The sequence below is a fragment of the Schistocerca serialis genome, chromosome 2 (genome assembly GCF_023864345.2).
Source record: "Schistocerca serialis cubense isolate TAMUIC-IGC-003099 chromosome 2, iqSchSeri2.2, whole genome shotgun sequence".
NCBI lineage: Eukaryota > Metazoa > Arthropoda > Insecta > Orthoptera > Acrididae > Schistocerca > Schistocerca serialis.
Window position 1 is genome coordinate 751,185,001 of NC_064639.1, and position 11,473 is coordinate 751,196,473.

The following is an 11,473-nucleotide window of genomic DNA, read 5'->3' on the forward strand; positions in this document are numbered from 1 at the left end:
CGTAGTTGTACCGCAGGCCGTTTGCGTCCTGCTAATACACTTGTTCTTGCGCTCCACCTGCGTGTTGTCTTTTGCAGATAAAAATGTATTCCCTTAACGCAGCAGGGGCGTAATACTGACTTGGGACTTTTAACAAATACAGAAAAAATCCTACGAGTTTGGCACTTCCTAATTTTTTGAGACAAGACCGTCGTTCATTTCACAGTGCGAATAGTTGGATTAGCACTGTAGTTCTTTTGCAATGGACGGTAAGAATTTGGAGGACGTTATGGTTATACACGAATTAAACAAAATATTATCACCACCTCTGGTCCACCTCTCGGACGCAATAAGTAAGGATTTAGCTTGAAGTGGTTTGAATAAGCCCTTGGTGGCTTCCCACTGGTGTGTGGTATCAGATGTCTACGCAGAGGTCACGCCATTACCGTAAATTTCGGGCCTGTGGTTTACTGGAGACGGCGTCCAACACGTATTCCATCGGGTGACGAGGACATCAGAATTTTAGTCACTTTCGTGTTCCTCAAAACACTGCAGTACGATTCTGTCTGTGACTTGGCGTGGTATCTGACTGGAAGTGTCCCTTGCTGGAGGAGAAAAAATAAAGGCATGCAGGTGGTCCGCAATAATGTTCTCGTAATCCTCAGTTGTCGTAATACCATTGCTAGCTACCACAAGTACCATGGCAGCAAAGTTCATTGTCACTTATAACATAGTACTGCCAGAACCAGCCTGCGTCAGTGACACAGTGTACGTTTTGAACAGCCGAAAGCTAGGATATTAGAGTACCCGGAAGCGACCATCGACCAGAGTAACATGAAACATGATTCATCCGACTAAGCGACACAGATCCCTTAACGGTCCTCTTTTCATGCTCGCATGCCCACTGCAATGGTTACTAGCCCTGTCGTTTGCTCAACGTGGGAACACAAGGAGTTGCCCAATATCCAACCATGTTCAGCCATATGCGCTGAACGGCGTAGTATCCTAAGGACCGTTGCTGTACCCTGTCGTCAGATTTGCCGCAGTTCGCCATCTATCTTGCTTCGCAGAGAGCACAAACTTTCGACCCGCACGTACTGTGGTGAGGCCTTTACGTCCAACACCTTGTTGTGGTCTTCATCGTCCTTGAGTCCCTGTCCATGAATGCCCACGACAGTAGCTTGTCAACAGGCAACCAAGTTTGACGTTTCCATGATGCTCGTACCCAAGCGCCAGGCACTGTGAGCACCAACCAACTATCGATATTATAAATCCGTCCAGACGATAGAAACGTCGCCTGGCGAGGAGCTGCTGCTAGTCAGGCACACGCACCGTGCGTGGAGTATCAGGGAGCGTGCTGTCCCTGTGCAGAATGAGGAAGTCGCGCGATCGATAGGAGTTTCACCGATGACCGAGAGGCTGGAAACGAACATTTTCGAAACTGCACGACTTGTAGGGTGTTCGAGGAATGCTGTGGTGAGCGTCTTCAACACCTGGCGAAAATAAGGTGAAACCCCGTCCAGAAGTCGTTGGGTTGGGTAGCCGCCCCTCATTACAGAAGTCGGACGTCATAGACGGGGCAGGCTGGTAAAATATGACAGGCGGAAAACTGTGACGGAACTGATACCAGACTTTAAAGCTGGGCAGAGTAGAAATGTGTCTGAACACACAGTGCACCGAACGCTCCTAACTATTGGTCTCCGCAGCCCATGACTCATGCTTATGCAAAGCTAACACCACGACATCGCCAAACACGACTGAAATGGGCACGGGACCATCGGCACTGGACGTTGGTGCAGGGTACTATGTTACATGGGCTGATGAATCCCGATACCTTCTACAGGGCGATGGGAGGGCGAGAATCCGTCATCTTCCAGGGGAGCAACTCTTTGACATCTGTACTGCGAAACGGAGATAAGCTTGCGGCGGTTCCATTATGCTCTGGGAAACCTTCACGTGGGCATCCATGGATCAGTCAAGCTCGTGCAAGACACCATGACGGCCAAGGAGAATCGTACACTGGTTGCAGACGACGTACACTTCTTCATGGTGATCAAGTTTCCCAATGGAAGTGGCATTTTTCAACAAGATAACGCGCCATGTCAAAAGACTAGGAGTGTAATGGAGTGGTTCGAAGAACACAGTGGAGAGTCTAATTCATGTGTTGGCCTCAGCTCGCCATATCTGAGCTCGATCGAACAAATCTGGTATGTGACTGAACGTGGCGTCATTGCTTATCGTCCCTCCCTTTGGAATTTACAGGAATTATGTGACCCGCGAGTGCAAATGTGGTGGCAACTCCCTCCAGCGACCTTCCAGGTCCTCATTGCTTCCATGCAACGACGTGTCGCAGCTGTTATCTGTCCCAAAGTTGGATCTACGGGCCGGAGGGTAGGTGGTCATAATGATTTGGCTGATCACTGTACATTCTCCTTACTGCGTAACATGTTATGTGTCGCCAACCCCACCAGGTGGCATTCAAGGTTGCAGTGGCCAGTGGTCATGATGTTTTGGGTCATGAGTTTCAATTATGTATTGTTGTTTAAACAGATGACAAAAGAAAGACATTTTGCAATTTCGGAGCTGGTGAGAAGTGAAAGCTTAATAAAAGGATTACAGATAGCACATTTTAAATTCCAGTTAATTATCAGTTTGGCTGAATATCTGATGTAAGAGGGGAAAAAATCTCAACCCTAGTAGTCTGCAGCAGATACATTTGTACGCCTTTAAGTCTAGCTCCGATAAAATACAGTGGTGGTAGGGTTCACCACTTTATAAGATGGGCAAAAAGCTTTGATTATGATCTTGAAAAAATAGTTACGCGTTTAATGATTCATTTACTTACCGGTACATGTGTGCAGTCCTTGACACCCGAAATCCTCGCGCTATAATGCGTCATCAGAGCGCTACATAGGCCAAATCAAAACAATGCAGCCCATTCACGATGTGGAACGTCGTGTGGCAATTCGTTCTCTAAATTGAAAGGGGTAAAACAGTGAGTTCGTGGAGATGTATGGCCGCAATGCAACATCATGAGGCCGGCCGCGGTGGCCGAACGATTCTAGACGCTTCGGTCTGGAACCGCGCGACTGCTACGGTCGCAGGTTCGAATCCTGCCTCGGGCATGGATATGTGTGATGTCCTTAGGTTAGTTAGGTTTAGGTAGTTCTAAGTTCTAGGGGACTGATGCTCTCAGATGGTATGTCCCATACTGCTCAGAGCCATTTGAACCATTTGAACCATCATGAGACATACCTGATAGGAGGCGCATATGCTTCCAGTGTGGTCAAATAAATGTAAACGACGAAGAACGCAGACCAGTCCACTGTGAAGAATCGATAACCGCAAGAGAAGGGCTGCTACGCGAAGAGCGGTTTATAACAATCGGAGCAATAGCGGAAAAAGTGAAAATCAGTCACAATGTGATTCTAACAGATTGTGATCTAAGGAGCAAACCGTCACAGAAGTAAAGTACTGAAATCGTGTGACGAGAGTATGAGAGACTCTAAAACCGAAGCATTGCGGGAAGCTGTTCCAGGTGGTGGGTTTGCACCTCGACAACGCATAGGATACAGTCAAAAATGCTGCTCCTTGGGCTTTTAAATTTTGGCTAACCCCAGTGTTCTACATTTCCCTCTATCCACGCAAGGAGAAGCCATTGCGTGGCAGACATTTCCAGATCGACGGCGAGGGCTAACGTTTCCTGAACACTCAAAATTGCAGACTTCTTCAACCTAGGTCTCCACTAATTCGGAAAATTTGTCACATTGAAGGTTGAACAACATCAACAAAGTCTATGGTCACAGCTTCATTTTTCTCAGATGATGACTATAACCTTATGTCTATCGCTAGCGCTCCTAGAGCTGGGTGTAAAATATCAGGTTACAAGAATAGTGAATGTAAATGGGTAGCGTTTGTATTTTGCGTAATGGTATTCCGGTTGCTATGGGTTTATTTATCGATAGTCATCTTTCACTTGTAGTTAACTGTTTGCTGTTTGAATCTTCAATCTGTTATTTTGTAATTTGGAGATAGTGAGTGGACCTGTGGGGGCTAGCCGGCCGCGGTGGCCGTGCGGTTCTGGGCGCTCCAGTCCGGAGCCGCGCTGCTGCTACGGTCGCAGGTTCGAATCCTGCCTCGGGTATGGGTGTGTGTGATGTCCTTAGGTTAGTTAGGTTTAAGTAGTTCTAAGTTCTAGGGGACTAATGACCACAGCAGTTGAGTCCCATAGTGCTCAGAGCCATTTGAACCATTTTTTTGTGGGGGCTAGAAAATGAACTGGAGGAATCGGAACATTTCCGTCGTATTCTTCTGTTTCAGGTCCATAGCGGGGTGACAGCAGCAGAGGCAGGCAGAAATATTTGCGCCGTGTGGAGGGATAATGCCTCTGGTCAGAGAGCACGGCAAGAAAACAGTTTTCTTGTTTTAAGGAGGATCATTTGACACTAGTAATTCCCCACATTCAGGAATACCTTTAGGGTTTGATGAAGATCGTTTAAACTCATTAAACCAAAATATACATGTCTGTGTACTATAGAACTGGCAAATGTGATGAAATGTGATTATTCCACCATCGTGCAACATTTTCCTGCAATGGGGAAGGTTCACAAATGTTGTGTATGTGTACCGCATGCTCTAAGCTAATATTACAAAAGTCTCAGATGACCATAAGTGCGTCTATGATTGGTCGTCATCAATTGGCTTGTGAACAACACCGACCATGTCTATCCTGTATCGTGACTAGTGACGAGGAATGGTGCCTTTATGCTATCACAAGGAAAATAAACGAGTGATTGAGCCCAAAAAGCGTAGCAACTCCCGGCACAAAGGCTTGTGCATCCACAGAAGATAATGTTATACATCTGGTGGAACAGCAACGGCATAGTGTGCTACGAATTGTTTCCCCGAGGTGTAACGATCACCACTGACATTTATTGTCAACAACTGAGACATCTTTCAGACGCAGTCAAAGAACAAAGACCAGGAAGACTGCTAGGACTGATGCTACTCCAGTATAACGCCCGTCCGCATTCTGCTAAGATGACAAAAAACACTATACACGACTTGGCAAGGGAAGTCATTCCGTACCCAAATTATTCACGTGATCTTGCGCCCTCAGATTTTCACCTTTCCCGTTCTGTATCGAACAACCTAGAAGGGACTTCCTCTCCGGATAGAAATGCGCTCCGAACATGGCTCACCTCAAAACCACATGACTCCTAATGTCGCGGAATTGAACACTTATCCCAGCAATGGCAGACTGTTATAAATTGTGAAGGCGAATATACTACTGATGACTTAAGTCTTTGTCACGTGTCATTGTTTGGTTTGTTAAACTCTGGAAATACGCTGAAGACTTATGCACCAACGCAATAGCAGGAAACAATATAAAGCATTGCATTGTACAATTAAACTTGGCTAGTAAGCAATCTGCGGAACCAATAACATACACAAACTTTCGTTTTTGCATACTTTATGGAGTCATACGTACACAAATTTAAATAAACAGTCTCGCTGATTTTCTGTAAAATAGGGTACAATTCATTTTCCGCCAAATAATCGCGAGAATCATTAATAATATTACCAAATTAGGAACTACTGAATCCGCCCAATTTGATTCTCGCTTAACCACGGAAATATACTAGGAGAAATGCGTGATACTCCATGTGCTGTCTTACCATACATTTATTCAATACCGTTTTCGATCATGGACAATCTTCGCAGTGGTAATATGTTTACTGTAAAAGCTTCACTCGGTATACATGCTATTTAATCAACACGGTATACGCCATTGCTGGCTTGAAAACGTAGGAAAATTACGGCGTTAAGTATCAATTTTCTTACGTTGTCAAGTCGGTAGTCGCATATACTTTCCTGGTTAGATAGCTTGTACGCCATGTGAAGTTCTTATAATAGATACTTTTCCATTGAGAAGATGGTCCATGACCAAAACCGGTAGTGAATAAATGCATTGTAAGGTAGCACAGTGTGTATCATGCATTTCTCCAAATACACTGATTAAAGCATAGCAGTGCATTCCCAACCGCTGAAAGCTGCAACTCTTGCTCTTTCCATATTTACTAAAAAAGCTGTTTTTCATATAATCCACGCTCCGCTGAAGTTCTTCTGTGTAACTTCCAGGCCTAGTACTCCTCGAAGAAAGAATATAGCGGAGAAGTGGCCCAGCCACAGTCCAGGGGATTATGTCCAGAATGCTCTCCCAAAAACATAACGTACAGTGGCGAGCGCGTTGGAGACCGCGCAAGGCTGGAAACAAAAGGATGAGTCGAGAGTAATGAATGATTAAGAAATCAGGGGAAAGATTTGGGACCTTTTGGCGAGAAAAAAACCGCTGCTCACGAATTAAAGCATCTGAACCATTACAGAAACAAAATAACCATTTTAATCAGGAATTCCCAAACACAGTCAAACCGAATCTGTAACAGATCTCAGGTGCAGTCATTTTGAGAGGAATTAGTAAATTTTCAAAATGGCGGCTGCCGTTAGAGAGATTCAAGTTTCTTTGTCTTGAGGAGCACGAACATCTCGCCGTCCCAGCGGCAGAGTCTGCGCTAGTTTAGGAAACTTATGGGACAAACAAGAAGTGGCTAGGTCTATGGCCCAGCAGGCGACATCTAGCCACTTGACCACCCAGCAAGTTGGCACCGGAAATGCACTGAGCTAAAAAAAACCATAAGCATCGTCTCTCCATCCCGTTCTGGAATGTCTTCTTGGAAGTTACACTAGTTCGCATCCCGCTGGCGACCGCCTGTACTCCGTAGGTACGCTCCGTCAAGCGATAGCAGAATTTAACGGTTCGTGCTCCGGGCACATGGCTAATGTTTGGGGATCGATCGCCGTTTCGGTCGTTTGGTGATCGCGAGTATTTTGCCATTCTACGGAAAAGATGCAGTGCCAGCCATGCGACAAAGTTCACAGAATTGTGCCCCCCCCACCCCCGCCTTTTGTTGCCGAAACGTAGTTCTCATGGTTCATTATTTTCTCTCTAAAGTGTTCTCAGTTAAATTTGTGTCTTTCTAGGTGAACTTTATTTCTATACGTTATTGCGTGTATCTATATCAGTGGAGGCTGCCCTCAGCTAAGAGTACGTTGTTTTGTGCTAATTTCAGAATATAGCTCTTTGTGCTGATTTCCAAATCTTTTTATGTATGTTGCGATTCCTACCATCATCCTCCCGTATCCATTAAAATCAGGGGCTCCCTGCAAGTAGTGTCCTAGTCCATGCCTGCAAAGGTACGATGTTGGGTAGAATAATAACGTGAGATCCCGTTGGCCTGTAAATATTTCCTGGTAGAGAAATACATCCATGGGAGAGACAGGTGACCATTCAGATTTGCCACAACTTTGAAATATAGAAAGGTTTTGATCGCACAATTCTTTATTAAGCGTGACGCGTTTCAAAATTTCATCATCAGACTAAAGCTGTGAAATGAAGTGTACAAGAGAATTAACGGCAGATCATATGTAATAAGTATGCATTTAAGTGTAACAATATACGGAAATTTTAATTACTATCGCACTTACATTAAAATCAAACTTTAGTACAAAGCTCACGAAAGTGAGCTAAGTACAATTTAAATCTCATCTCATGTAGGCATATTTAACCGTGTCGTTGTCTATTCGAATAGAATAAGTGCCAAATTGAGTGTGGGGATCAAGCTATCAAAGAAGTAAACGATGGCCAGTAGGTGCCGCTAGCAGTGACCACGGGGAGCAAGGCAAACAGCAACTTTACGAACTTCTATGCACTGCGACTGAGTACATGTCAGCACCTCGTGAACAACTTGACAAAATACGAGTACATTTACGCTTCTTTTATGGAAGAGAAATTCCTATACTGACTGCATTAAAATTGAGTTGTCAGATAACATCGTAAACAACGTTACAGATGCAGTATTTGGTCAATAATCAAATCAGAAGACTTTCATTGTAAAATATAAAACTTATATAGGCAATAAAAAAAAATAAAAAAATGTAATGAATGACATAACATGTTCGGCTATTGCAGTTTGACTATATTTGGTGATACTTACCAAATGTTATTTAGTGATGGTTGTACACTTATTCCTTCATAACTCATATTTTATTTAATGCTTATATCAATTTTATGTTTATACGAGGTTTGGAACTTAAATAGTGGCAACTATTTATTCACAACCGATAAAAAAGAGTTACATGTTTGCACCTGCTACTGTCCGTCAAAGTAGTCACCAGAGTTGTGTAGAACCCGTTGTCAGCGACGTGAAAGAGCCTGGTCTGTTGATGGTGCGAATGGAGCGGTCTCAAGTTATGGTGATTCTCGTTTACGACTGCCATAGTGTTACCCTAACGCATCACGTTCCTCTACGGCAGACCGTCAGTGCACAGTATTACTGTTCGTTTTTGGAGAATCAGTTGCGACCAGCTTTGCGAAGGAAGCGGCGAAACTTTCTGTGCAATCCACCCATAATTTTGCACGACAATGCGCAGGTGAATACAGCACAAGCTGTGGCTGCTCTGTTCGCTCGATGAGACTGGGAAGTACTGTATCATTCACCATACTCCTCGGACTTAAGTGCTTGTGACTTGTGTTTGATTCTGACGATGAAGGAACCACTTCGTGGCATTCGTTTCAGAACTGTTCGACCGGCCGTAGATCGCTCAATTCGCACCATCAACAGAAGTCTCTGCTAACGGTCTACAACGTCTTCCACATCGCTGACAACGGGTTCTACACAACGCTGGCGACTACTTTTAACGACAGTAACAGGTGCAAACACGTAACTCTTTTGTATCGGTTGTGAATATATAGTTGCCACTATTTAAGTTACAAACCTCGTATTTTACCATACCATTCTTCTGTTTTGATTATTGAATAAAGGCTATCTCTGTAACGTTACTTACAATGTTACCTAACGACGCGCTTTCATGAGTTTCTCTTCCACAAAAGTGGCAGACATGTATATTGTCAAGTTGTTCACGCAGTGCTGACATGTACTCAGTAGCAGTGCATAGACGTTTTTAAAGTTACTCTTAGACTTGCTTTCTGTGGTGAACGCTAGCTCCACTTACCTCTTTGATAGCTTAATCGCCACGCTCAGTTTGCCACTGTTTCTGTTGAATAGACCACGACACTGTGAAATATAACTACATGAGATGAGATCTGTATTGTGTTCAGTCTACGTGCTCACTTTCGTGAGCTTTCTAATAGTGCTTGATTTTAATGTAAGTACGATACTAATAAAAATTTCCATGTACTGGAATACTTAGATGCATTCTTACTTACTGTTGCATTGGCTGAAGAGCCAGCACCGTGTTAGGAATGGAAGCCGAAATGCACGCGTTTTAGCTCACGCAGGCTCGCGTGAGGAGGGAAGAACTATACTGACGTGAGGTCTGGAACATGACAAGGAATTAGAATTCAGAAAGCGGACGTAATTAGGTTGATACTTAACTTTAATCCATTAATGATGAACATCGCTCTTGACCATAGGTGATTCACAATGTTATCTGTTCAGAATAGATTCCTAGTAACTGAATATGGCACCTTGCTAGGTCGTAGCAAATGACGTAGCTGAAGGCTATACTAAACTGTCGTCTCTGCAAATGAGAGCGCATGTAGTCAGTGAACCATTGCTAGCAAAGTCGGCTGTACAACTGGGCGAGTGCTAGGGAGTCTCTCTAGACTAGACCTGCCGTGTGGCGGCGCTCGGTCTGCGATCACTGATAGTGGCGACACGCGGGTCCGACGTATACTAACGGACCGCGGCCGATTTAAAGGCTACCACCTAGCAAGTGTGGTGTCTGGGGTTGACACCACACGTACATATTTGCAGTCTTTAATTTTCTTGTACATTTCATTTCACAGCTTCAGTCTGATGATGAAATTTTGAATCGCGTCACGCTTAATAGGCAATTGTGCGATCAAGACATTTCTAAATTTCGTAGTTGTGCTATTAATATTTATTTCGCCCAATAACTGCAGCAAACTGTTTTTCTTTCAGGCCGTGTACGATACGAAAACCGTGGCAGTCACATTAGGTGTGGTAGTGCAAGGGCCATATAGCGAATACAAGATGAAAACCATAAAGTCGGACGAGTATGCAAACAACCCGTCAACAGTTATATTTCGTACAGAGGCTGGGGTAACAGCTGAGTGGGAACACCAGCCCTGTGCCCTCATACTGACCTTTCCTGGCGTTTGCGACGGCGCTGGCGGCGGCGAGCAGCAGGAGCGCGCACAGGCCGATAGCAGCCGGCGCGCAGCGCACAGCCATGGCAGCTGCCGGGTCCCACGCGATGCGCTCGCTCTGCCCTGCCCGGTCTACTGGGCGCCTCCAGCCTGCCGCATCCCAGCCAGAGACCTGCAACCAGCGCACCACCCGATCACTGCAACCTGCGCTGTTCGCTTCCGTGACAGCAACATTCGATGATCCTAGTCCTAGGCAAAAGTTTCTTGCTCTGTCTGTCAAACACGCTTCCGTTTTAGGATTCCGTACCCCACTAGATAAAAACAAAACCTTTGTACAATTGTCCACCTGTGACTGTCCGTATGTTAAGAACTGTCTTTCTCAGGGACGGAGAGAGGTGGCCATGTCAAATGTATCTAATATACACCGATGACCCGAGTAAACTGGTACAGGCATGCGTATTGAAATACAGAGATATGCAGACAGACAGAATACGGCACTGCGCTCGGTAACGCCTATATAAAACAAGTTTCTGGCGCAGTTGTTAGATCGGTTACTGATGTTACAATAGCAGGTCATCAAGATTCGAGAAAGGTAGAACGAGGTATTATAGTCGGCGCACAAGCGATGGGACCCAGCATCTCCGAATTAGCGATGAAGTGCCGATTTTCCCGTACGATCATTTCAAGAGCGTGCCGTGAATATCGGCAATCCGGGAAAACGTCAAATCTCCGACATCGCTGCGGCCGGAGGAAGACACGGCAAGAAAGGGACCAATGACGACTGAAGAGAATCGGCCGGCCGAAGTGGCCGTGCGGTTCTAGGCGCTGTAGTCTGGAACCGCGAGACCGCTACGGTCGCAGGTTCGAATCCTGCCTCGGGCACGGATGTGTGTGATGTTCTTAGGTTAGTTAGGTTTAACTAGTTCTGGGTTCTAGGGGACTAATGACCTCAGAAGTTGATTCCCATAGTGCTCAGAGCCATTTGAACCATTTTGAAGAGAATCGTTCGACGTGGCAGAAGTGCAGCCCTTCCGCAAATTGCTGCAGATTTCAGTGCTGCACCATCAACAAGTGTGCCAGCCAGAGTGGCCGAGCGGTTCTACGCGCTACAGTCTGGAACCGCGCAACCGCTACGGTCTTAGGTTCGAATCCTGCCTCGGGCATGGATGTGTGTGTTGTCCTTAGGTTAGTTAGGTTTAAATAGTTCTAAGTTCTAGGGGACGAATGACCTCAGATGTTAAGTTCCATAGTGCTCAGAGCCATTTGAACCATCAACAAGTGTCAGCGTGTGAGCCATTCAAC

The 11,473-nt window shown here is 45.3% G+C and overlaps 1 protein-coding gene across 1 annotated transcript in view; it reads right to left on the bottom strand.

Moving 5' to 3' along the window:
• LOC126456384 (cubilin-like) overlaps window positions 1-10,293 on the bottom strand; it is a 393,168-nt gene extending 382,875 nt beyond the window's left edge. Inside the window, exon 1 of the mRNA XM_050092138.1 lies at window positions 10,169-10,293. Within this exon, the coding sequence (XP_049948095.1) occupies window positions 10,169-10,256 (88 nt within the window). The 5' untranslated portion in view covers window positions 10,257-10,293. The remainder of the gene's footprint in view (window positions 1-10,168) is intronic.
• Between the last annotated feature and the right edge of the window lie 1,180 nt (window positions 10,294-11,473).